We start from the raw sequence: 26,485 nt of genomic DNA, 5'->3' as shown, positions 1-26,485 counted from the left end.
TTTAATAACAAATAATGGAGAAGCGAGTCAGTTTATCTGCTTAACGTTTACATTTCAAACAGTCGCTTTAATCAACTGTATTTCATAGATATATCATTCATTTATGTATTAAACTGGCTATATGTTCTACAATGATGATTGTTTTCGTTAAACTTATTAGGCAAATACTAGCTTCAGCTGTTAGCTTTATGCTAAACTCTGTAGCATTGTGCTAATACAGTTTCACAGATGTGAACTTCTCACTCTACATCTGTTTTTACATTCACCTGCAACATCATGGTGAGTATCTGCATTCACATCAGCTCATATCTGCACTTATATCTGAACTGTACACTCGCAAATGGCCAGAAGTATGTGGACATCCCTCTTATTTATTAAGTTATAAGGTGTATAAAATCAGTATTTATATAAGCTGGTCTATACACTTTTAACTTTGTGACAACAGTTTGGAGAAGGCTGCATGTTTGCATGTCAGCCTGTTCATCGCCATTGCAAACAGGAAAGGTCTCACAGCTGACCCTTGATGCACCTCTACTTTAAACCTGTCTGTTTTCCTACTGCACATCTCACTGCTGTCATACTGTCCTCGTATATATCTTGCACCACCCTCACATACTTCCGTCACTAGGGCGACTCGGTGGGTAGCACTGTCGCCTCACAGCAAGAAGGTCCTGGGTCCTTTCTGTGTGCAGTTTGCATGTTTTCCCCGTGTCTGTGTGGGTTTCCTCCGGGAGCTCCGGTTTCCTCCCACAGTCAAAAGACGTGCAAGTGAGGTGAATTGGAGATGCAAAATTGTCCATGACTGTGTTTGACATGACAAACAGGAAAGGACTCAGAACTGATCCTTGAGGCATCAATCCTGAGGCATCAGTCTTGAATCAGTCCCACTTCCACCCTTAACCGCAGCGGCACGGTGGCTAAGTGGGTAGCACTGTAACCTCACAGCAAGAAGGTCCTGGGTTTGATCCCCAGGTGGGGCGGTCCGGGTCCTTTCTGTGTGGAGTTTGCATGTTCTCCCGGTGTCTGCGTGGGTTTTCCTCGGGTTTCCTCCCACAGTCAAAAGACGTGAGGTGAATTGGAGATACTAAATTGTCCATGACTGCGTTCGATATAACCTTGTGAACTGAAACTGAACTGAAACTACCGTTTCCTGTCATGAATGTAACCAAAGTGTAAAACATGACGTTAAAAACCTAATAAACAAACAAACGAATCCACCCTTAACCCGTCCGTCCTTCCTACAGCACGTCTCATTGCTGTCAAACTGTTCTTATATTTATTTTGCACCACCCTCACATACTTCTCTGCCACTCCTGATTAACTCATATAATAAAAAGAATTGTCCTGTTGTTTTTAATCCTTTAATAGGTTACATTAATTAATTTTATGGGATTGATTTGTTTTTCAGAGGAGAAGTCTGGCACCCAGTCAGCTGGCAAAAAAGAAGCAGAGAGAAGATTCATCTGATGATGATGATGATGACTGGCGGACTGAAATTGTAAGTAGTGACGAGTCATAAAATCAAACAAATATGAATTCATTCTGCACAATTTAGTGTATTTACAATGATTATTGTTGTTTTTGCTATTGTTATTATTGTATTAAGTGCTCTTATGTTGATTCCAACTCCTGTAGATTATATGGAGAGTGTTTTTCCAGGCTTGTTCATTGTGACCAATGACTTGTTTCTTTTCATAATCCGTAATGATCTGTAATCATAGAGCTTCCAGTTAAATTTTTTCACACCGTTGTAGAAGACAACATTCGCACTTTGGCAACATGTAGTGCAGAATTCTAAATAATTTGTAGTCGTAGCATGTTCGTTAGATGATTTTATTCTCTAGTAAAGATGCTGTTTATACTCTTTCAGACACCTAAAAGAAAGAAAGGAGAGCGAGACTGCAGAGAAAGTTATATATCTCCATACAGGAAACCTCTGACGCAGCTTACAAACCGACCTGTGTGTGTGGACAGCAACGAACATGTAAGTGACCACATTCTGTAGCTTAGAACATTTTGATTAAGTATGTGGACGCCTCACCATGGGCTAGTTTCATTCCAAAACTGTAGACGTTAATGTCTGGTATAATGTATACAGCAAACGATGTGGCTGAAATCAGTATTTATATGGGGGTGCACATACTTTTGGTTATGTAGTGTATATTTTTTTGTGTGTTTGTCTGTTCTTGCCGTCACGGTTTTCATTGTGTGACTTCTGTCTCTGTTCCCGTGCAACAGGAAGCCTTTATCCGCAGTATTCTTTCAAGGCCGTTCAAGATTCCCATCCCAAATTACACAGGTAACTGGGCGTGGTCTGATTAATGCAGGAGTTTCACAAAGAGGTACTTAGCCTGCATGACCCCGTTCTATTTAAAGATCCGTTTTCTCTCTTTACCTTTAGGTTCATTAGGGATACGAGCTCTGGGATTGAAGCGGGTTGGTGTGAGGAAGTCTCTACATGATCCGTTTGAAGACGGCGCTTTGGTTCTGTACGAACCGCCGGCTCTGGGTCCTCATGACGTCATCAAAGCAGACAAGTCAGTCACAAACCAGCCTTTCATTTTGAAAACTAATGTTATTTAAATACAGTGACATTTATGTGATCTTTTCTGCTATAACAGCAGCCACTCTTCTGAGAAGGCTTTTCACAAGACTTTGAAGCGTGTCTGTGGGAATTTGTGCCCAGTGAAAAAAAGCATTTGTATTACTGGACACTGATGTTGGTCAAGAAAGCCTTGACTGACATGTTCCAGTTCATGTCTTGATAGACATTGCTTTGTGCACATGGGCACAGTCATGCTGGACTATGAAAGGGCCTTTCCTTAACTGTTACTGCAAAAATGGAAGCATACATTGTGTCATTAGAGAATGAGAATGTCTCTTACAAGTATATGTAAACATTTGACAACTACTTGAAAAAATAAACAAATGGTGCTCACTTTGGTTTCCTTCATCTCATCCCTGATTTGATTTGCTCGGGAAGGAGTAAATACTTTTCACAATAGTATATTCTGCCCTCAGTGTTGGTATTTATTGCTCATTCTGCAGGGATAAGATGCCTGTACATGTTGTGGTGGATCCGGTGCTCAGTAAAGTCCTACGACCACATCAGAGAGAGGTGAGCACATTTAACAGAACTGAAAAAAATGTATTTAAAAATGTGTGTGTGGCAAAAATCTGTGTTTTGTTATACCAGATATTGCCAAGGGCTTGAGTGTTGGGATCAGGCCCTAGAGTGGTCTGAAGTTGGGGTTAGTCTAAGGTTAGTATTGTGTATTAGGTACACAATTCTTGTGTACTGATGTTGGGATTGGGACATCAGGCAGCAAAGGAATTGTAGTGAGAGCGTGAAAAATATTAGACTGTGAGTAAAAAAGAAGGTGGCAGACTGTGATTTTCTGTGTGTTGCTCTGTTTGCAGGGTGTGAAGTTTTTGTGGGAGTGCGTGACGGGGCGACGCATCCCCGACTCGTACGGCTGCATCATGGCAGACGAGATGGGGCTGGGAAAGACGTTGCAGTGCATCACGCTCGTGTGGACGCTGCTCAGACAAAGCCCTGATTTCAAACCAGAGATCGACAAGGCCATCGTGGTTTCTCCTTCTAGCCTTGTTAGGAACTGGTACAACGAAGTGGCCAAGTGGCTCGGAGGACGTGTGCACCCTGTGGCTATCGACGGTGGATCCAAAAACGAGATCGACCGCAAGCTTGGTAAAAAATAATAATAATAAAATAAATAAATACATAAATAAGGACAGAAAATTTTCTCATTGTGTTTCTGCTCTATATCACTGCCATGTTCACTACATCACACTTTTTACACCGATCAGCCATAACATTAAAACCACCTTCTTGTTTCTACACTCACTGTCCATTTTATCAGCTCCACTTACCATATAGTAGCACTTTGTAGTTCTACAATTACTGACTGTAGTCCATCTGTTTCTCTGCATGCTTTGTTAGCCCCCTTTCACCCTGTTCTTCAATGGTCAGGACCACCACAGAGGAGGTATTATTTAGGTGGTGGATGCACTGCAGTGACACTGACATGGTGGTGGTGTGTTAGTGTGTGTTGTGCTGGTATGAGTGGATCAGACACAGCATCACTGCTGGAGTTTTTAAACGCATCACTGTCACTGCTGGACTGAGAATAGTCCACCAACCAAAAATATTCAGCCAACAGCGCCCCGTGGGCAGCGTCCTGTGACCACTGATGAAGGTCTAGAAGATGACCGACTCAAACAGCAGCAATAGATGAGCGATCGTCTCTGACTTTACATCTACAAGGTGGACCAACAAGGTAGGAGTGTCTAATAGAGTGGACAGTGAGTGGACACGGTGTTTAAAAACAACAAATAGATGGACTACAGTCAGTAATTGTAGAACTACAAAGTGCTTCTATATGGTAAGTGGAGCTGATAAAATGGACAGTAAGTGTAGAAACAAGACTTATGTGTTCCTGACATGTTTTGTTTTTCAGTGAACTTCATTTCCCAGCAAGGCCTGAGAGTTCCCACTCCCATCCTGATCATTTCATATGAGACGTTTCGTCTCCACTCTGAAGTCCTGCACAAAGGAAAAGTCGGATTGGTCATTTGTGACGAGGTATGAAACCTGAAACATTCACCTTAGGCTTTTATACAGCTGACACTAATAATTGTCTAAAACTTTTATGTGCTTCAGCCTCTGCTCACTGGGTGTTTTCTGATAAAAGCTGAACATTTCCTGCTTAACGATTGGTCCGTTTATGTTTCTATTTGCTTATTTCAGGGTCACAGGCTGAAAAACTCTGATAATCAGACGTACCAGGCTCTGAATGCCATGAATGCCCAGCGGAGAGTCCTGATCTCTGGCACGCCCATTCAGAACGACCTGCTGGAGTACTTCAGCCTGGTGCACTTCGTCAATGCAGGAATCCTCGGTATGTGGGTTGGTGGCTGGTATCGTTTGCATACACTAGGTTGCATTGGGGTTGCAAAACATTCAAGGGGTAATCCAGAAAATCCAGAAAAAATTGGTGTGCCAACCATTCGTGGTGCTTGCTCTGTGCACAAAGCCACTTTGGAACAGGAATGGCCCTTCCCCAGACTGTTGCAACTTGCTTGAAAGCACACAATTTATTGTTTTGGAGCTGATTTTATACACCTGTTAGTAATTTGTGTTTCTGAAACACCTGTACCTGATCATCAGGTGGTGTGTTCACACATCTATGATCATAGTGTGCGCTCAGTCTTCTGCATGTCTGGATCTTCATCGCTGTGCTGAGCTGTTCTCTCACTGTTCCTGCAGGAACAGCTCAGGAATTCAAGAAACGTTTTGAGATACCCATCCTGAAGGGTCGAGACGCAGACGCTAGTGATAAAGATCGTGCTGTCGGGGAGGAGAAGCTCAAAGAGCTCATCAGCATCGTAAACAGGTAGACTTGGGTTCCTAGATGTTTGAACCTGAACACAGTTCTGTTTACTTTACTGGTCCGAACCCACATCGTCCGTTTGCTTCTCTTCAGGTGTTTGATCAGGAGGACGTCGGATATTCTGTCCAAGTATCTACCTGTGAAGATCGAGCAAGTGGTGTGCTGCAGGTGACGCATTTAATATTTAGAATTCATCTCTCTTTATAAACAGTGGAATAAAAGAAATGGTTCTTCTTTTGTGGTTTGTTTTGATCTGTTCACAATGTACAATCAGAATGCATCTGAAGTTGATGTACAATTTGCTAAAGCTGTAACTAATTACAGGAACGCCTGCTGTACACTGCGGGAAATAATACACTGCAGAACTCCAGACTAAAGACATGAATTTGTTCCTGAATTAAATAATGATGCTCGCCTGGAGGCTGTAAACATGCCTGGCATGTTGTTTAATTTCCAGTAATGAAAAAACAAAAAATCTTACTGGGAAAGAGTAGGAATTTAAATAGCATGGAGTTAAATTACAGTCTACACGCACCCTCTGAGCTGCCTTCCGCCGTTCTTCTCACACTGAGAGTCCATGCTATGCTCCATGTGACTTTCCTTTCATGCCAGCACCCAGATCAGTCCCAGAGATGTTCTATCACAGAGGCAGCAGGAGAAACCTCATGCGACCTTCCCTCTCTCGGACACACCCAGTTGCCTGGTTAGGTTGGTAGCACCGCTGCAATTCAAACTCAGTGATGTGCTGGCATGTTAGACTGCTGTACCACCCAAATGACCCCACACAAGTCATGTGCAAGTCTCATCATTCCTTGTGTTATTGATTTTCTTTTCATGTTTTGCATGTTTTGGGCCCCTCCCAAGGTATTCCGCTTAAGAACATTAAGCGGTTAATGAAAATTAAATGATTTACTGTATCAGTAAATGGTTTTAATGATAATAACTATTATTCGGTGTGTTGTGTAGGCTGACTCCTCTGCAGAAGGAGCTCTATAAGCTTTTCCTGAAGCAGGCCAAGCCAGTCGAGACTCTGCAGCAGCAGCAAGGAAAGATCAGCGTTTCCTCTCTGTCCTCCATCACCTCTCTCAAGAAACTCTGTAACCGTAAGTCCTCTCGCTCATACTCATCACATCTATCTTTCACCTCCGGGATGAAGTGATAAACCACACTCTGGTGGACAAAATATCAGAAACATCTAACTTTGTATTAAAAGACTCCTAATAAGTGGGTACATTTTCCAGAACACTCACACACACACACACACACAACATTTTAATGTTGTTTAAATCTGGTAATTAGCCAATTATGTTCAGGCTGATGCCAGACCAGCTGATAGCACTGCTGAGATTCAAACCCTGGATCCCAGATCTTAGCAGCAGCGGCTAGTGTACTTTACCGCTACGCCATCCCAGCGCCTAAAGGAAAACATGGAAGAAAACTTTAGTCTTGTGTTTTTTTTAACCATTGTTGATTATTTTCAGCAGGATGCATGGTGAGATTTTCATCCTGGAATTTAGGGACATTGTCAGAAAGGAGTGTTTGCACCATAGGGTGCACCTAGCCCGGTCAAATAGCAGCAAACTTGCTTTGCACGCTTGTAACAGCCATTAACGTTTACTAGATGCTGCTTCTTGAGTCATGGAGTTTGTGTGTGTGTGTGTGTGTGTGTGTGTGTGTGTGTGTGTGTGTTTCCCTCTCATACCAGACCCGTCTCTGATCTATGAGAAGTGTGTGGTGGGAGATGAAGGATTTGCTGGAGCGATGGAGCTTTTTCCACCAGGTTACTCCACTAAAGGAGTTGAACCGCAGCTCTCAGGTCAGCTTGTCAACCACATTTACAATCCAATGCCAAAGTCCATGTTTTGTTGACTGTTTACGTGTGTTTATCTGCATGTATTGTGATATTAATGTTATCAATGTTTAATCTCAGGTAAAATGTTGGTGCTGGACTATATTCTGGCCATGACCAGGACGACGACCAGCGATAAAGTGGTGCTGGTGTCCAACTACACCCAAACTCTGGATCTGTTCGAGAAACTGTGTCGAGCTCGCAAGTCAGTTTACATTCACATTCTGCTAATGTTGCTCATAAGTGATAGCATTTCATTACTTATATTATTGATTTTTTTCATGTTTCAAGTGCAGATATTTAGCTAACTCATACACACATCCTGTCTTTTGATTTTCTACTAATAAATAAAAGAATGCATAATTATGAACATAACCACAAGTTCAAAAGCATAACTAACATAAAGTATAAAATCCTTAAATAAAATCTCTATTTTAGGCTCTTATAAGGTTGGTAGATCATGTGGATGGATGGATGGATTCATTCATTCATTCATTCATTCATTCAACTTTATTGTCATTGCTCAGTACAGGTACAAGGCAATGAAATGTAGTTAGCATCTACCAGAAGTGCAAAGAAATACAGCGAATATCAGTAAACATATATCTATAATTAATATGAATATAAAGTTATAACTATAGCTATTTACATATATGGAATTATATCTATGTACATAGTACTATACGTATACATAATAGCAATAATAACAATAAGCATATGAATAAAAATGGGTATGTATTATAATAATAACTAATAATAATAAAGATTAGTTAGGTATATATTAGTAATAACAGTAATAGTAATAAAGATCTGTAAATGTAAATCTTGGTGTTCTTTTTAAATAATCAACATGATTTATTAGATGCAGTAATTTTGAATAAATTGTCACACTTCTCTATAACTGAAGTTTACTGATGATGACGACTGATGGGTTGTTATTTTGCTTGCTGTTATTAGATACCTGTATGTGAGACTGGATGGAACCATGTCCATCAAGAAGAGAGCCAAAATTGTTGAAAGATTTAACAGTCCGTCTGTAAGTAGCTCCTTCTTCTTCATCAATATCTTTTCTCTTTATAAGTGGCTTTAAGTCATGCCAGACTAGAGCAGGATGGGCGAAAAGTCCCGTTTGGCTCCTTTCAGCACTACAACAGAACACAAAATTCTGAACATACCTTTCTTTTTTCACATCAACTTCTTTTTTTGTTTGTTCTGTATTTTTTCAGAACCCAGAGTTTATCTTCATGTTGAGCAGTAAGGCTGGCGGCTGTGGCCTTAACCTGATCGGTGCAAATCGGCTGGTGATGTTCGATCCGGATTGGAATCCGGCCAACGATGAGCAGGCGATGGCACGAGTGTGGCGCGATGGACAGAGAAAAACCTGCTACATCTACAGACTGTTGTCGGTGTGTTTCTCTCGAGCTTTTACTAGCCAAAAGTTTGTTGGAAATCCCAAGTGTGTTTAATGCCTAGTTCACACTACACGATTTTTGCCCTGATTTTCGCTCGCTGACTGCCGGCTCGGGAGCAACTCGGCGTTCACTCGGCGATCAAAACTCGGCTCTTAATCGCTAAGTGTGAACTATCCAACAACTCGATCCGACCGGCTCGCCGAGCGCTCGGCGACCGGATCGAGATATCTAGCATGTCAGATATCTGAATGGGTGCTTCCCGACTGGCAGTGAGTGCTATGTCGAACAGCCAATGAGAACGCGAGATACAGCGTGAGAAGAAACGCAGGGGAGGAGTGTAAAAGGCTGTACAGGGGCTTAATATAGTTTATATCATAATACACAGGTTACACACAAGTTTTACAGTATTTCTGACCTTATCGTTCTCTACAAAACACCAACGTTGCATTGCAAAAATATTTATTAACCTCCAACTCACTACACAACAACCCAAGCCAAATCCACCAAGATTCATTTATTTTTTCTCTTTGTTTTTACGTGCACAAACTTTGATCGCTCGCTACTTGTGCATTTTAGGACGTGGTATCATTAAACCTTTCGTCACATCTCGCGTGTGTTTTCGTAACAAAACGATATTTGTGAGACCAGAGAAGCTCGCCTGCGATTCCAGTTGGTGATAGATGGTGTAGTGTGAAACCCCCTATCGCCGATCAGTCGTGTAGTGTGAAAGCCACACCGACTGAAAGACTCCCGAGTGCAAAAGATTCAGTCATGTAGTGTGAACTGTACAGCGACAGGGCAAATCAGAAAGTCGTGTAGTGTGAACTTGGCATTACTAGAACTGATTTGACTCTGTGTGTGTGTGTGTGTGTGTGTGTGTGTGTGTAGACGGGGACTATAGAGGAGAAGATTCTGCAGAGGCAGGCCCATAAGAAAGCTCTAAGCAGCTGCGTGGTGGATGAGGAGCAGGACGTGGAGAGACATTTTTCTCTGGAGGAACTGAAGGAGCTCTTCACTCTCAATGAGGACACACTTAGTGATACACACGACAGGTAAACGCCAGGTCAAAACAGGGTCACAGTGGGTCCAGTTTCACCAGGACGTTTAGGGCAGCACACACAGTTTTGTCTACATAAGCATTAAACCAAACGCCAGACAAACTCAACTCTGATAAACATAAACACTATCTATTATGCTAGCCCTCCAGATCAGAGTTTCAACCTCATGCGTGCTATTGGTCACCTAGGCGTCTACACAGACATGACTGGCTATGTGTTCCTGCCCCGCGGCCAGTGTCCCTGTGAAAACGGACCTGCTGGAACCCTGACCAGGGAGGATAAAGTAGCCGATGTAATCAATACACTGTATGTTTTATTTTGGACTAATAAAATTATGCGATTATCTCGTAGGTTTCGATGTCAGAGATGTGTAAACGGGCGTCAGGTCCGCCCCCCTCCTGAGGATTCGGATTGCACCAGCAATCTGTCCTGTTGGCAGCACTCCGCTGATAAACGAGGACTGAATGATGCTGTACTTCAGGCTTCCTGGGATAAAGCCGTGTCCTTCGTCTTTCACCAGAACTCTCACCACGATCAGAGAGGTGTCGTCTAGGTGTCTAACCCTTTCAAAATAGTACAAAAGGATAAAACACAACCCAGAAGCTATAAAGCTAACGTACTCCGTCACTGGAGAATCCAGAGCTGCTGTGGTGAGAAAGTGAAATCAGAGGAACATTGAAAGCTGTTTCTTTATTAACATTTATTTTGTCTACCTTTATTTATTGTTTAAATATATTATAATGCTGATTAAAAGCCTGTGATATTGCTTTTTTGTTGGGGGGGTAATTTTGTTTAGCACATGATGTGGAATTTCTAAATCAAGATAAGTGTCTTAATAGTTTTTGCAAAGCTCTTCTATAAATCCAGCAAACATTCATGACAGAAACAGTAGTTACAAGATTCATCAGTTCACAAGGTTATATCGAACACAGTCGTGGCCAATTAAGTGTCTCCAATTCACCTCACTTGCACGTCTTTGGACTGTGGGAGGAAACCGGAGCACCCGGAGGAAACCCACGTGGACACGGGGAGAACATGCAAACTCCACACAGAAAGGACCCGGACCGCCCCACCTGGGGATCGAGCCCAGGACCTTCTTGCTCTGAGGCGACAGTGCTACCCACTTAGTGTTTATAACCTAAATCCAAAAAATGTATAACATGCTGCCACTGACATTCCACAAGACAGCTGATGGACTCCTGTGGTACCTAGTACCAGTTTCCAGCTGCTTATTTAACTACTCTACGGTGTGAGGTGGAAACGAGTTATCCCCGACTTTCCACATGATCTTGAAATGAGAAACGGGATTCGTCTGACCAGTTGACCTTTTTTCTTTTTTTTTTACATTGCTCTGATGTCCAGTTCTGATACGCAGCCCCATACACAAGGGTTTGATGCGCTGTGTGTGGTGACACTTTCACCTCATCACCAGGATTAAAATAATCTCTAATTTGAACCACAGTAGATCATCTGTTAGAAGTTGGACCCCATAGTCTTCATGTCCTCTGCCATCAGTGAATCCTGGACGTCCAACAACCTGTCAGCAGTTAGTAACTTGTCCCTCCTGGGACCACTGTCTGTTAGTACTCACCACGGCTGGCTCTGACACCCCGTGTTGTTTGAGAGATACGTTAACTCGCTGATTGGCCATAATTATCTGGTTCTTTATGCATTAAACACATGAGCTACGAGGAACTACCATTAGATTAACATTTAATAGAACCCTCACTCTCACATACCATTGTTACCAACTAGACATCCATGTATGTTCATATTGCTCAGCCCTACCGAGATACGTGATTCTTCTGCTGTCTTCAACAAGTACAGAAGGATTTGGCAAGTAACCAGCAAAAACTCCTATGATATTCATTATTGCTTGAAAAGTATATTATTAAATTCAAACATTTTATTCCAAGAAAAAATTTCTTGATTTTTACATTTTACATTTTTACTGAACAAGGTGCAGACTTTTAAATATTTACATTTTTAGACATGAAGCCATTAAAAATCTAAACTATAAACATATCAGACATCTGATGTTGCACAGAAACTAATATTTCAGTCAGGTGCTTGGGTAGCGCAGCAGTGTATTACCAGGTTGCATGAGTGTGTGATTTGGGACACAGCCTGATTTAACCGGTTGCCATAGCTTAAACGTGCGTTTATTTTCACCCACCATTGAGCCCCTACAAGTCCCATCAGAGAAGATAACTGACCTTGTGAGAGAACTAAATGAATGAAACCTTACTCCAACATATTAACGTATTAAACTGTGATATGGATATAACGTATTAAACTCGATATAGTCGCCAGCATCAGCAGATCCACGGTTCAACGTCTCTTCACATCACACTGACGTGATCTGCCATGGTGGCCCTGGAGTCCCAGTCATCGGTCCTTATGTCACAGAAGGGGAGGAGCTTCTTCAGGGCTTGACTTCTGACCTCAGGGTCCCGATCGAGCGGGTTGAAGCACAGGTTTAGTGTGAAGCGCTGAGCGGGGCGGTACGTTTCAATCCTGCGACTGAACTCCAGCAGATCCGCAGGGAGGATAAAGTTTGAGCTGCACATGAGGGAAGAGAGCATGTCTAAGTTTTATCATACACCAACCATGTCCACCCAGAATGATTATTGCACTTTTCCAATGTTTCTAATTTTGCATATTTAACACGTATATGTTTCAGATCATCATATTTAGACAAAGACTAAAGTAAACACAAACTGCGGCAAAACTGGAAGCATATAATTTTCTTTATATAACTGATTACACAATGCCAAGTTCACACTACATGACTTTTCCAAGTCGTCAGGTCGCTGTACAGTTCACACTACACGACTGGATCTCTTGTAATCTTTCAGGTCGGTGTGTATTTCACACTACACGACTGATCGGTGATAGGGGGTCTCACACTACACCATCTATCACCAACTGGAATCGCAGGCGAGCTTCTCTGGTCTCCCAAACTACATTTTGTCACGAAAACACACACAAGAAGTGACGAGGGGTTTAAAGATACCACGTCCAAAAATGCACGTCAACAAGTAGCGAGCAAACAAAATTTGTGTGCTGATGTGCAGCATAAAATCAAAGAGAAAAATAAATGAATCTGAGTGGATTTGGCTACACGAGCAGCATGGATTGTTCTATAGTGAGTTGGAGGTTAATAAATAGCACTCACTGCCAGCTGGGCGACTTGACGTGCTAGATATATTTCTTCAGTGAGCCGCTCTGATCGAGTTGTTGAGTTGTTCACACAGCGATTGAACGCTGAATCGTTCCCAAAAATCAGGGCAAAAACCATGTAGTGGGAACTAGGCATAAGCAACTGTTGTGGCTCAATTCAAAAATTAGAAATGGTGTCCCAATACTTTAGTCAATATTATGTATTTCTTGCATATAGTGTAGAATACCTTAGATCCAGTTTGGTGATGTTGCTAGTGTGTTCTCCTGAATACAGATCTGCTACCTCTATGACGCTGCTAGCTGTTGAGAGAGAGAGAGAGAGAGAGAGAGAGTGCAAAATAATGAGAACAGAATTTCAAAATCATTACTTATCTGCCTGTGTGCTTTGCGCTGCTGTGCCCTTGTTTCTATGGAGTGAGGTGGTACTCATGACCTTGCCGCTGTGCTACCTTGAGTGCTTGCACTGAGCGGATTCACTGCTTTGCTGCTCCTTTATAACAGCTTGCCGATGCACTCAAATTTCAATCTCTGCATACTTTGTTAGCATGCTTTCATGCTGTTCTTCAATGGTCAGGACCCCCACAGGACCACCACAGAGCAGGTATTATTTAGGTGGTGGATCATTCTCAGCACTGCAGTGACACTGACATGGTAGTGGTGTGTTAGTGTGTGTTGTGCTGGTATGAGTGGATAATCCACCAACCAAAAATATCCAACTAACAGCGCCCTGTGACCACTGATGAAGGTCTAGAAGACGACCGACTCAAACAGCAGCAATAGATGAGCGATCATCTCTGACTTTACATCTACAAGGTGGACCAACTAGGTAGGAGTGTCTAATAGAGTGGACAGTGAGTGGACACGATATTTAAGAACTCCAGCAGCGCTGCTGTGTCTGATCCACTCATACCAGCACAACACACACTAACACACCACCACCACGTCAGTGTCACTGCAGTGCTGAGAATGATCCACCAACTAAATAATACCTGCTCTGTGGTGGTCCTGACCATTGAAGAACAGGGTAAAAGGTGTCTAAAACTACAGTCAGTAATTGTAGAACTACAAAGTGCTTCTATATGGTAAGTGGAGCTGATAAAATGGACAGTGAGTGTAGAAACAAGAAGGTGGTTTTATTGTTATGGCTGATCGGTGTATATTGTCTATAATTGTTTATAGAGAAACCCTGCACTCCAATCCACTTTAAATTAGAACCACAGCATTGTGGGAAAAATCCGTCACGGCGACTAGTGAGCTGTGCGAGAGCAGGTTTGCATTATGGATAAAAATCCCATGTTTCCTAATCCTGGAAACACTGGTTGTAGCTTCGTAGCTCTTTAATAAGATTTAATGGGGTAATTTAACTATCAGCCATTAACTAAAAGTACGTAAATGCGTTTGTGACGTGATGTGACATCTCACCGAGTCGATTCTGAGCGAGTGAGAGCAAGCGGAGTGAAGAAAGGCTCCTTACAGCTGCTACAAACGATACCAGGAAATCCTTCTTCTCCCTGCACTTATCCAACAGCCTGCAGTCCTTCAAACACACCTCTGGAATCATCATACAACAGCAGGATTATAGATAAGAAATAAAAAAAAACATTTCCATGCACACCACCCCCACTTGCACACCAGCGGTTGACCCTTTGCTGATGTTCCTCATGGTTTGCCTCTGCTGGGTGTGTAGCTAGGTGAAACCACTGTAGTCTAAGGGTGGGCGCTGACCTAATAACGCATGGTCAGGGCAGTAGTGATATGTTTTTTTCCCTTAATGCACTACAAAACTGGATATATGAAGAAAATTCACATCTAAAATATAAGTTACACAATTAAATCCACCAAGATCGCAAATGACCAGCCAGGGGGAACCTTGAGAGGAATCAGGTTCACAAGATCCACTATATGAACCTCCACTTAGAGTCCTAGTATAACATTATGTAAAGGGTGGCGGAGGGTTCGTTTCCAGTGTAAAACACTAAGGCTAATCACAATTTGACTTTGCGGTGCATGTACAGAGCGATGCATAATTTTACCCTCCAGTGCTGAGTTCTGTAGCAGGTGAAGAAGCTCTTGGTGACAGTCAGACAGGTTGATGTCCTCCAGCCTCAACACCTTCAGATTAGGATTAGATTCTGAAACATTAACAGAATATCAGAGGGGAAGAACTGCTAGCGTGATTAATTCAACGTTTTAATATGCAGAAGCTTCTGGAGAATTTAAGTGGCTCAAGATTTAATCTTCATACACAGACTGAAAAACAACGAGTTACTGACATCTCAGTACCAAATTAAAACAGAACATGACCAGGCGTTTTATTATTTACAAGCTCCATTTCCAGATTTTTCAGCTTTATCAGCTAAGAATGTGTAGTGGAGTGAATGTTTGATTTCAGGATGAATGGGTTTAATATGCTAGCGGCAGTACCTGGCAGGGTATGGAGCAGTGGGCGGGCGTCTTTTACTCCTGTAACATGAAGGCTGGTGAGTTTTGGGGCGAGTCGTAGCACCGTCTGAAAATTCTCCACCATCATCTGAACATCGACCGTTTTGATGGAGAGTTTCTCCAGGGACAGTTCTACATCAGAGTAACACAGAAAAGTTACTGCAGTGCTCCTGGTGGAACCTTAGCTGAACTGATGAATCGTTATAAAGCTGCAGTAGTGAATGACTACCTGTGTTTGGCTGGAAGGGGCGGCTGGGTGAGGGCTCGGGGTCGCGGGGCAGGTTGATCTCCAGTGCAAGGCTCTGTAGTCTGGGACAGGAAGTCAGTAGAGCAGCCAGGTGAGCTCGAACACAGATGTTCCCCAGGCTCAGGTCTCTGAGAGAACAGTGCGGGTTCAGGAAAAGCTTTCTGAAAGATTCCACCAACTCGTCCACTTCCTGTTCCCAGAGCAAAGCTGCACACAAAATATAGTGGATATATTTCATTTCATTAGTGTTATTTATAGAGCAGGTTTTTAAGGGCCAGTGATAGCTCAGTGGTTAAGGTACTGGACTAGTAAACAGAAGGTTGCCGGTTCAAGCCTCGCCACCACCAAGTTGCCACTGTTGGGTCCCTGAGCAAGGCCCTTAACCCTCAATTGCTCATTGTGTAAGTCGCTTTGGATAAAAGCGTCTGCTAAATGCTGAAAATGTAAATGTAAATGTTAAGGACAAACACTCATAATGCAGCTTTATTCATATATATATATATACACGTATATACATATAACATTAAAACCAGCTCCTGCACTCACTGTCCATTTTATCAGCTAAACTTACCATATAGAAGCACTTTGTAGTTCTACAATTACTGACTGTAGTCCATCTGTTTCTCTACATGCTTTTTTAACCTGCTTTCACCCTGTTCATCAATGGTCAAGACCCCCACAGAGCAGATATTATTTAGGTGGTGGCGACACTGACATGGTGGTGGTGTGTTAGTGTGTGTTGTGCTGGTATGAGTGGATCAGACACAGCAGCGCTGCTGGAGTTTTTAAATACTGTGTCCACTCACTGTCCACTCCATTAGACACTCCTACCTAGTTGGTCCACCTTGTAGATGTAAAGTCAGAGACGATCGCTCATCTATTGCTGCTGTTTGAGTCGGTCATCTTCTAGACCTTCATCAGTGGTCACAGGACGCTGCCCACGGGGCGTTGTTGGCTGGACTATTTTGGACTATTCTCAGTCCAGCAGTGACAGTGAGGTGTTTAAAAACTCCAGCAGCGCTGCTGTGTCTGATCCACTCATACCAGCACAACACACACTAACACACCACCACCATGTCAGTGTCACTGCAGTGCTGAGAATGATCCACCACCCAAATAATACTTGTTCTGTGGTGGTCCTGTGGGGGTCCTGACCATTGAAGAACAGGGTGAAAGGGGGCTAACAAAGCATGCAGAGAAACAGACGGACTACAGTCAGTAATTGTAGAAGTACAAAGTGCTTCTATATGGTAAGTGGAGCTGATAAAATGGACAGTGAGTGTAGAAACAAGGTGGTGGTTTTAATGTTATGGCTGAGCAGTGTATTTATACCTATAATGATATCTTTATTCTTACTTCTGTATTTATACTCATATATCAGTATATATGTAAACTACACACACTTTAGCAAAATTCACTGCATGAGAATGTTAGCAGGGTTTTAGTGGTGCACTTACGGATAACGTAGAGATGAAGCGAGTGCAGATGAGTCCAGGAAGGCAGAAGCCGAGTTACTTCTGCCACTGACCAGACCTCCAGATTCAGAGCATGGATCTCTCCCCTTGGACAGGTCCTGTCAGCACCACAGCACGGAGAAACCACATCATGCACCGCCTCGTTGGAGAAATGAAGCCGAGGCCGCTTGGGCACAGCAGGACCCTCATCTGGAGACGACCTAGCATGGGGAGCGTCTGCAGATCTGGACGTGAGCCAGTTGAGAACAGAAGAATCGGGCATCTTTAAGTGCAGCTCTCTAACAGAGCCATGGTCCAGAAGTCTGTGCAGGATGAAGAACAGGTCTGTCTTTTTGCATTCCACCATCAGCTTGGCATCAAGCAGCCTGAGCATCCTCAGTTCCCGCTCCAAAATGGTCAGGATGGGCCGCAGGTCCTCCGAAATTAACCTGCGCACATCTCGTGCCCTGAACAGACTGAGAACCCGCATGTGTTTGGCCGCCAGGAAGAAATCTGTGTGATCGCTCGGGTTCAGATTGAAGCCTTGGGAGTTTCCGAACAGCCTCATGTGAAAATAACTCTCCAAACACTTCTGCTTCCAGTCCTCCTCCATCGACTGCTTCAGCTGCAACACACAATTCAGAAACACTTTCACCTCCATTCATCTAACCAAAGTCTCAGATTTTATTTGCAAATAAAGTTTCTTAATTTTGTATTTACACAGATCAGCCATAACATTAAAACCACCTCCTGGTTTCTACACACACTTTTATCAGCTCCACTTACCATATAGAAGCACTTTGTAGGTCTACAATTACTGACTGTAGTCCATCTGTTTCTCTACATACCTTTTTAACCTGTTTTCACCCTGTTCTTCAATGGTTAGGACCCACACAGGACCCCCACAGAGCAGGTATTATTTAGGTGGTGGATGATTCTCAGCACTGCAGTGACACTGACATCTTCTAGACCTTCATCAGTGGTCACAGGACGCTGCCCACGGGGCGCTGTTGGCTGGATATTTTTGGTTGGTGAGGGACTCCAGCAGTGACAGTGAGATGTTTAAAAACTCCATTAGCATTGCTGTGTCTTATCCACTCAAGCACAACCAGCACAACACACACTAACACACCACCACCATGTCAGTGTCACTGCAGGGCTAAAAAAGTATGTAGAGCAACAGATGGACTACAGTCAGTAATTGTAGAACTACAAAGTGCTTCTATATGGTAAGTGGAGCTGATGAAAATGGACAGCGAGTGTAGAAACAAGGAGGTGGTCATAATGTTAGTGTCACCCGAGCACCCTACATCTGACCATCTTGTCAAATTTCCTCTCAGCCTAAAGTGACCGTTTGGGTCTTGTTATTGACCTTATCTACAGACCACTGTTCCATGTAGTTTTTTTCATTTATGCCATCAAATAAGCCCTGTTAACAGTTTTTTTCCTGGCAATTCCTGTCTTTATCTCCCAGTCTAATCATTTCCCATTCCCAACTGTGAATCCGATGCTGCTTGAGCTACCTCGACCCACTCAGAGCTGTATTGCGTACAGAGAACCATTTTCTTCATGTCTTTATAGAGCTTGTTTTGTGCTAATGGACAAAGTCATGCTGGAGCAGGAAAGGGCCTTTCCTAAACTGTTGCTACAAAGGTATCATTTTCTTTATGGTAATTTAGTATGCATGTTAGCAACTGTTGCAGATAAAAAACATAAATTCAATAATTAGGGGTGTCCCAAAACTTTTGTCCATATAATGTATATTTATATCCCTCAAGTGATTTTAACAGTTTTATTGCTGTTTAATTTCAGTAAAATAAAGAAGAAGCAATTTTATAATAAAATGCTAGACACACCCAGCTCCAAACACACAAAATAAACATGTACTCTACCTTTAACCTGTAGCGCCACGTCACATTCAAATCCTTCCATCTCGATGCCCAAACAAATGCAGTGGAGACTCCTAAGAAAAGAGGGGATTCAATTTATTAGTCTGAATTTTGATAAGCTACGGCGTATTTAAGTATTTTAATAGTACTGTGGATAGAACTCTTTAACACAACTTATTTCATTTTCCTACTAAACTGAAGTGTTCCAAACTGCACCCCACCATACTGAACAGACACTTTGTATCACCTAATATGCAAAAAAATTATTTGTGTGTTCTTTGTGATCAGTTTCCACCGGACAGCATTTTAGTTAAAAAAAACTGTGTACAGAAAGTAAAAGTAAAATAATGTTTTTCTTTTATGACATTTGTGATGACACTAATGAATTTAAGAACACTAGGTTTGGCACTGAAGCTGAATAGTGTGTTGTTACTTATGAGAAATAAAACTACACAGTTACTTCAAATGCCTTAGTGGTAAAAGAATCAAATATATTAAGCCTATTTCCACAATTTTCTTTATTTAAAAAAAAAAAAAAAAAAAAAATTAATTGGAAAAAAAAAAATGCAATGAGATTGTCTTCGGCTTTCACAAACCCCATTTCACTACAATGGCGTGGCTTCACAGACACAGTGTGTGTGTGTGTGTGTGTATGACTGGTCTGTCTGCAGTCCAGATGTGTCTCCTATTGAAAATGAAGATACAGCATGAAGAGGAGAATCTGACGACAGCGACCACGGACTGCTGAGCAGCCAAAGCAAGAATTAAGACCAATTTCACTTGCAAAACTGCACCAACTTTCATTAGTGGGTCCTTTCTGTGTGGAGTTTGCATGTTCTCTCCATCTCCGCATGGGTTTCCTCCGGGTGCTCCGGTTTCCTCCCACAGTCCAAAGACGTGCAAGTGAGGTGAATTGGAGACACTAAATTGTCCATGACTGTGTTCAATATAACCTTGTGAACTGATGAATCTTGTGTGATGAGTAGCTACCGTTCCTGTCATGAATGTCACCATGTACAACATGACGTTAAAACCCTAATAAACAAACAAACAAACTTTCATCAGTGTCATCAGTTCCCAAACCATTAAAACATTTTATTAATAGGAAAGGTGATAGAACACTGTGGTAAACACACCTCTGTCCCAACTTTAAGTATGTTGCAAGCATGACATTTAGCAGATGCTTTCATTCAAAGTGACTTACAATTATGACTGTATAACCGGAGCAACTAAGGGTTAAGGGTCTTGCCCAACAGTGGCAACCTGGAGATGTTAAGGTTTGAACCAGCAACCTTCTGATTACTAGTCCAATACCTAACCTACTGTATATTTACAAACGTTAATAAGGTTGATCTGTGAAAACATTGGAAATCTTTTCTTTCTACTTTTTGCTGTGAATAATACTGAAGATATGAATTGATTTTATCCGCACGTGTTTACCTTTGAGACGAGCGACGGCTTCAATCCTGTCCAGGTAGGAAAAGTTTAGATGAGGCAGCAAATCCTTAAGAAGTGACGCTGGCAAATCTGCATTAGGAACAAACGTACTTTAGTATACTGTGCTTAATTATTTTTAAAAACTTTGCTTCACAAAACCCTCCTCCAGAATCAAGTTATTTAAATAGCTCTGTTTACAATGAACGCTGTCTCTACATAGCATTACAAATATCCAGGTCCAAAACCCTGACAATGACAACCGTGTTCTAGTAGCTTGTAATCCATGACAGGACTGTTTCTTGTGCTTCTTGGATACTTCTTCATCTTACCATTCGAACAAATTGTCTCTCTGCATTACTTGACAGTTTGGAGTGTTAGTTCAACCCTGACAGAGACCACTGTTCCACTTAGTTTAATACTTTAGCATAGCTGTTTGGCCAATCTGGTGAGATGATCTTGGGACCTAGCAAAGCTCACAAATATCATTATACTTCTTCCATGCAATGCTTGAGGCTCAGTCTAATAGGTACAATCAATCTAGCCTCATTTATATGGCCACAGAGAAGTCACCAGTTGTTCATAATGACTAATGGGAAATTAGAGATTAGATAGAAAGTTTACACAAAATCGCCATATGTTTCTTTTACTCACTCACTTTCATAACCACTTATGCAGTTAGGGTCGTGGGGGGTGCTGGAGCCTATCCCAGCTTTTCAATGGATGCAAGGCACACAGTAACACCCTGGACGCAGGGCAGACACACACACACATTCACCTACAGGGCAATTTAGTGTCTCCAATTAACCTGGCTGCATGTTTTTTGACTGTTGTCCAAAACCGGAGCTCCCAGAGGAAACCCACGCAGACACGGGGAGAACATGCAAACTCCGCAAAGAAAGGACCCGGACCGCCCTAACTGTGGATCGAACCCTCTTGCTGTGAGGTGACAATGCTACCCACCAAGCCACCGTGCCACCCTAGGCATCTTTTAGATCCAGCAAATTATCATGTTTGTGGAAAACTGTCTGCTAGGTTATGGACCTGCTGGACACTAAGTAAACCTTCTATTATTTAATCTACTCTCACAAATGAGTTCCAGAGCTTCATGCTACCACCACCATGCTTTATATCCATGATGCAAAAGTGCATGATCCTTACAAACTAAAACAAACTGTTTATTTTTATCAGTGGACTGTTGTTCGTGTTGAATAGCTATATAAACTCCTCACATTCATATATAAATTGTTATAAATGATTAATTCTCACCAGTGATGCGATTTTCCAGCAGGTTGATGTGCTGCACTACAGAACTGATGCACTTCTGTACCAGGGTCTGTTCAGCCATTATTCACTACAAAATGATCAACACTGCTCTATTATTCACAATAACACATCCACACGATATTATTCATTCTATAAAAAATAATAAATGCTGATTTAATACTCGAACTACAGTAAATATACAATAATAACGTGTTTGTTTACACTCTCCACCTCCGAGTACTGTGTGAAAGAAACAAACGACCGTTAACACCCTGACATAGGAAGAGACGTTTTTCCAAAATAAAAGCTAAATAAACCTAACTTTTTTGATGGAATTAAATTAACAAAACGTGAAATCCATGTTATTTAGAACAATTTAAACAAAGAAACGAAAATGAAAAGCGTACAATAAATAAACAAAAAACTACACGCCACCGATCAGCCATAACATTAAAACCACCTTCTTGTTTCTACACTCACTGTCCATTTTATCAGCTCCACTTACCATATAGAAGCACTTTGTAGTTCTACAATTACTGACAGTAGTCTATCTGTTTTTCTGCATGCTTTGTTAGCCCCCTTTCAAGCTGTTCTTCAGTGGTCAGGACCCCCACAGGACCACCACAGAGCAGGTATTATTTAGGTGGTGGATCATTCTCAGCACTGCAGTGACACTGACATGGTGGTGGTGTGTTAGTGTGTGTTGTGCTGGTATGAGTGGATCAGACACAGCAGCGCTGATGGAGTTCTTAAACACCTCACTGTCCCTGCTGGACTGAGAAGTGTCCACCAAACAAAAATATATCCAGCCAACAGCGCCCCGTGGGCAGCGTCCTGTGACCACTGATGACGGTCTAGAAGATGACCGACTCAAACAGCAGCAATAGATGAGCGATCGTCTCTGACTTAACATCTACAAAATGGACCAACTAGGTAGGAGTGTCTAATAGAGTGGACAGTGACTGGACACGGTATTTAAAAACTCTAGCAGCGCTGCTGTGTCTGATCCACTCATACACTTAGTTCCACTCAGTTTTTTGCAGTGCTGAAAATGATCTACCAGCTCTCCTCTGTGGGGGTCCTGATCATTGAAGAACAGGGTGAAATCAGGCAAAAAGTATGTAGAGAAACAGATGGACTACAGTCAGTAATTGTAGAACTACAAAGTGGTTCTATATGGTAAGTGGAGCTGATAAAATGGACAGTGAGTGTAGAAACAAGAAGGTGGTTTTAATGTTATAGCTGATCAGTGTACTTATCCAATGGGACAGTCACGTGGCAAATATACAGATGCTTTAATATTTATATCATTTTCATTCTTTACCAATGCTTTATGTTGATCAGGGTCACGGTGAGTCTGGATTCCTTGGAATCACCTGGCATAATGAAGTAACACCTCAGACAGGCTACTAATCCATCACAGGGCCCCTCAACCACCCCACCCTTGAACATAGCCCAACATGTCTCTAAGTTAATGCCTGACAAGCCAACAGCACTGGTGGGGATTCGAGCCCTGGATCCCTGCACCATCCGAGTGTCCTTCCTTGTCTCTAGCAATGGAGTCATCAATTAGAGCCGAATCACCACACCCCCCACGTTTTTAATCTTGGGCCGCTCCTTATCACTTGCCAGTGCTGGGTTCCCACACAGAGCCACATTTTGTTTAGCGAGCCACACTAAGCTCAATGCGACTTCCACCCCACTTGCCCTGACCAGTCCCAGAGATTGCATATTTCAGCAGCAGCAGGAGAAAACCCCATTCAACCTTCCCTCCCTCAAATGTGGTCAACTGTGTTAGTGTGGACAACCATTGTCATGTATTATGTCACTTCATACTGTTTCAAGTTTTCAGGTTTGGACTGCAGACAGGCCAGTCTATCAGTCAGTGACATTACATGCAGAATGAGGAACGGCATTGTCTTCCTCAAAAAGCAGGGACGTCTCTGGAAAAAACGTCACCTGCAGTCAATGGAGCAATATTTTGCTCATGTCTGTATGTTGATGCCTGACCAGCCAATAGCACTGGCAAAGATTTGAGCCCTGGATCCCAGATGTACAGGGGTTGGACAAAATAACTGAAACACCTGGTTTTAGACCACAATAATTTATTAGTATGGTGTAGGGCCTCCTTTTGCAGCCAATACAGCGTCAATTCGTCTTGGAAATGACATATACAAGTCCTGCACAGTGGTCAGAGGGATTTTAAGCCATTCTTCTTGCAGGATAGTGGCCAGGTCACTACGTGATGCTGGTGGAGGAAAACGTTTCCTGACTCGCTTCTCCAAAACACCCCAAAGTGGCTCAATAATATTTAGATCTGGTGACTGTGCAGGCCATGGGAGATGTTCAACTTCACTTTCATGTTCATCAAACCAATCTTTCACCAGTCTTGCTGTGTGTATTGGTGCATTGTCATCCTGATACACGGCACCGCCATTGGATGCACATGGTCCTCCAGAATGGTTCGGTAGTCCTTGGCAGTGACGCGCCCATCTAGCACAAGTATTGGGCCAAGGGAATGCCATGATATGGCAGCCCAAACCATCACTGATCCACCCCCATGCTTCACTCTGGGCATGCAACAGTCTGGGTGGTACGCTTCTTTGGGGCTTCTCCACACCGTAACTCTCCCGGATGTGGGGAAAACAGTAAAGGTGGACTAATCAGAGAACAATACATGTTTCACATTGTCCACAGCCCAAGATTTGCGCTTCTTGCACCATTGAAACCGACGTTTGGCATTGGCACGAGTGACCGAAGGTTTGGCTATAGCAGCCCGGCCGTGTATATTGACCCTGTGGAGCTCCCGACGGACAGTTCTGGTGGAAACAGGAGAGTTGAGGTGCACATTTAATTCTGCCGTGATTTGGGCAGCCGTGGTTTTATGTTTTTTGGATACAATCCGGGTTAGCACCCGAACATCCCTTTCAGACAGCTTCCTCTTGCGTCCACAGTTAATCCTGTTGGATGTGGTTTGTCCTTCTTGGTGGTATGCTGACATTACCCTGGATACCGTGGCTCTTGATACATCACAAAGACTTGCTATCTTGGTCACAGATGCGCCAGCAAGACGTGCACCAACAATTTATCCTCTTTTGAACTCTGGTATGTCACCCATAATGTTGTGTGCATTGCAATATTTTGAGCAAAACTGTGCTCTTACCCTGCTAATTGAACCTTCACACTCTGCTCTTACTGGTGCAATGTGCAATTAATGAAGATTGGCCACCAGACTGGTCCAATTTAGCCATGAAACCTCCCACACTAAAATGACAGGTGTTTCAGTTATTTTGTCCAACCCCTGTAGTGGGCTACAGTGATTTACTGCTGCGCCATCCGAGTGTCCTTCCTGTATCTTGAATTGTAGTCATTTCCAATTCCGTTTGCACAACCCCGATCTAATCAAGTAGAGCTGAATCACCACACCCCCCACGTTTCCAATCTCGAGGTGCTCCTTTTCACCTGCCAGTGTTGGTGACTCCTCCCTACTTGCCCAGCCCAGTCCCAAAGATTGCATGTTACAGTGGCATCCAACCTTCCCTCCCTCAAACGTGGTCAATTGTGTTAGTGTGGATGACCATTGTCACGTATTATGTCACTTCATAATGTTTCAAGTTTTCAGGTTTGGACTGCAGACAGGCCAGTCTATCAGTCTACAGTGACGTTACATGCAGAATGTGGAATGGCATTGTCTTTCTCAAAAAGCAGGGATGTCTTTGGAAAAACATCACCTACAGTCTATGAAAGAGTATGTTGCTCCAAAATTTGTATGTACCCCTCAGACGCCCTGTGACAGGATATTTTGTTCTCTTGAATTCTCTTTATTCTGAACTAAAAACAGCACAAAAAGAATCATAATTCACCACATATTTTTAATAGGAGAGAGAGGTCTGGACTGAAGACAGGCTGATCTAGCATCAAATAGCACTCTATGATTATGCAGCCATGTTGTACAGCTTTAAACCGAGCACTGTACAGCGGCTCATTTCCAGCTAGAGCCCAACCAGCCAGTTCTGACTGATGACAGTTTGTCAGGGTATTCACAAGCTTGTGCGCAATGCCAGCTAGAAGTTCAGAGTTTTTGGTTTTGTCTTTCGGGCAGAAGAGTTCTCAGGCTTCCTGTCAACTTTTAATAATATTCTGCATTGTAGAGGGCAAAATACCTATAACATTCTCACAACTCCAGTGAAACATGCTGTTTTAAATGTGTTTAATTATTCTCTGGTACCGACAAGCATTTTAATACATTCTTTGTCGGAACTCGTATATTCCCAACATTTTTTTAAATGTCTTTTAGGTATGTATTGTATAATGAGTTCAACTTTATTTTAAAATGAGCAGATCCAGAAAACCATTGCAGTTCACCCCCTTTAACAACATTTTAGAAATTGAGGTTGTTTTGCTGATCAGCACTGCCAGCTTTACCAAAACTACGGAAAAGCGGACCTGTTACTGAGCCCTGTGGGACTCCAGTTGAGAGTGGGCATTGTTTTTTTTGTGCTTGACATTGCAGATAAAAGCTCTTGATCTTTCAATAATTTGATTCTGATCACAAATCAGTTACAAAACCAAAATTTTTATGTGTGGTACTTTGGTTTCCTCTCACCCCACCCCAACAACATGTGGTATATGGATGTGGTGCTCCGAATCGGCCCTAGGTGTGGAAGGAACACCTTAATCTCTGGCACATATTCCTGTCTTTTTCCAAGCGTTTCCAGATGGCACCAGATCGACCAAGACACACACTGACTCCACATCTGGATTCTGCTCTGTACTGGAACCTGCTGACTTTTCCCCAAACAGACACTGATTACATAATGACTTTTATTACACAACATGA

General features: G+C 42.6%; 2 protein-coding genes across 2 annotated transcripts; one reads left to right on the top strand and one right to left on the bottom strand.

Annotated features, from left to right (window-relative positions):
- The first annotated feature begins 216 nt into the window (after positions 1 to 216).
- rad54l (RAD54 like) lies at positions 217 to 10,496 on the top strand. Its single transcript, XM_062996530.1, has 18 exons — positions 217 to 279; positions 1,409 to 1,498; positions 1,871 to 1,984; positions 2,239 to 2,299; positions 2,402 to 2,537; positions 3,049 to 3,118; positions 3,421 to 3,709; positions 4,479 to 4,603; positions 4,769 to 4,919; positions 5,288 to 5,414; positions 5,505 to 5,579; positions 6,378 to 6,514; positions 7,117 to 7,227; positions 7,342 to 7,465; positions 8,218 to 8,296; positions 8,487 to 8,666; positions 9,561 to 9,724; positions 10,082 to 10,496. Exons 1-18 carry the CDS (start codon positions 277 to 279, stop codon positions 10,281 to 10,283), a joined length of 2,238 nt encoding a protein of 745 aa, XP_062852600.1. The 5' UTR covers positions 217 to 276; the 3' UTR covers positions 10,284 to 10,496.
- A 1,128-nt stretch (positions 10,497 to 11,624) lies between these two features.
- lrrc41 (leucine rich repeat containing 41) lies at positions 11,625 to 21,777 on the bottom strand. The gene is made up of 10 exons (XM_062996529.1): positions 21,649 to 21,777; positions 20,386 to 20,472; positions 18,949 to 19,019; positions 17,060 to 17,681; positions 15,585 to 15,809; positions 15,338 to 15,487; positions 14,947 to 15,045; positions 14,336 to 14,464; positions 13,141 to 13,213; positions 11,625 to 12,292 (listed from the first exon to the last, which is right to left on the bottom strand). Exons 1-10 carry the CDS (start codon positions 21,725 to 21,727, stop codon positions 12,073 to 12,075), a joined length of 1,755 nt encoding a protein of 584 aa, XP_062852599.1. The 5' UTR covers positions 21,728 to 21,777; the 3' UTR covers positions 11,625 to 12,072.
- Positions 21,778 to 26,485: the final 4,708 nt, after the last annotated feature.

Source organism: Trichomycterus rosablanca, chromosome 6 (assembly GCF_030014385.1).
Source record: "Trichomycterus rosablanca isolate fTriRos1 chromosome 6, fTriRos1.hap1, whole genome shotgun sequence".
NCBI lineage: Eukaryota > Metazoa > Chordata > Actinopteri > Siluriformes > Trichomycteridae > Trichomycterus > Trichomycterus rosablanca.
Note: the sequence above shows the minus strand (reverse complement) of the source record. Positions and strands in the feature narration are given on the sequence as shown.

Excerpts from the sequence above, each read along its gene's own strand:
- rad54l (XM_062996530.1), top strand. Across the intron at positions 8,667-9,560 it reads ACATCTACAGACTGTTGTCG|ACGGGGACTATAGAGGAGAA; the intron begins GTGTGTTTCTCT and ends GTGTGTGTGTAG. Across the intron at positions 9,725-10,081 it reads CTTAGTGATACACACGACAG|GTTTCGATGTCAGAGATGTG; the intron begins GTAAACGCCAGG and ends ATTATCTCGTAG.
- lrrc41 (XM_062996529.1), bottom strand. The coding sequence starts at position 21,727 with ATGGCTGAACAGACCCTGGTACAGAAGTGCATCAGTTCTGTAGTGCAG. Across the intron at positions 15,488-15,584 it reads CCCCTTCCAGCCAAACACAG|AACTGTCCCTGGAGAAACTC; the intron begins GTAGTCATTCAC and ends ACTCTGATGTAG. Across the intron at positions 12,293-13,140 it reads ATCACCAAACTGGATCTAAG|CTCAAACTTTATCCTCCCTG; the intron begins GTATTCTACACT and ends CCTCATGTGCAG.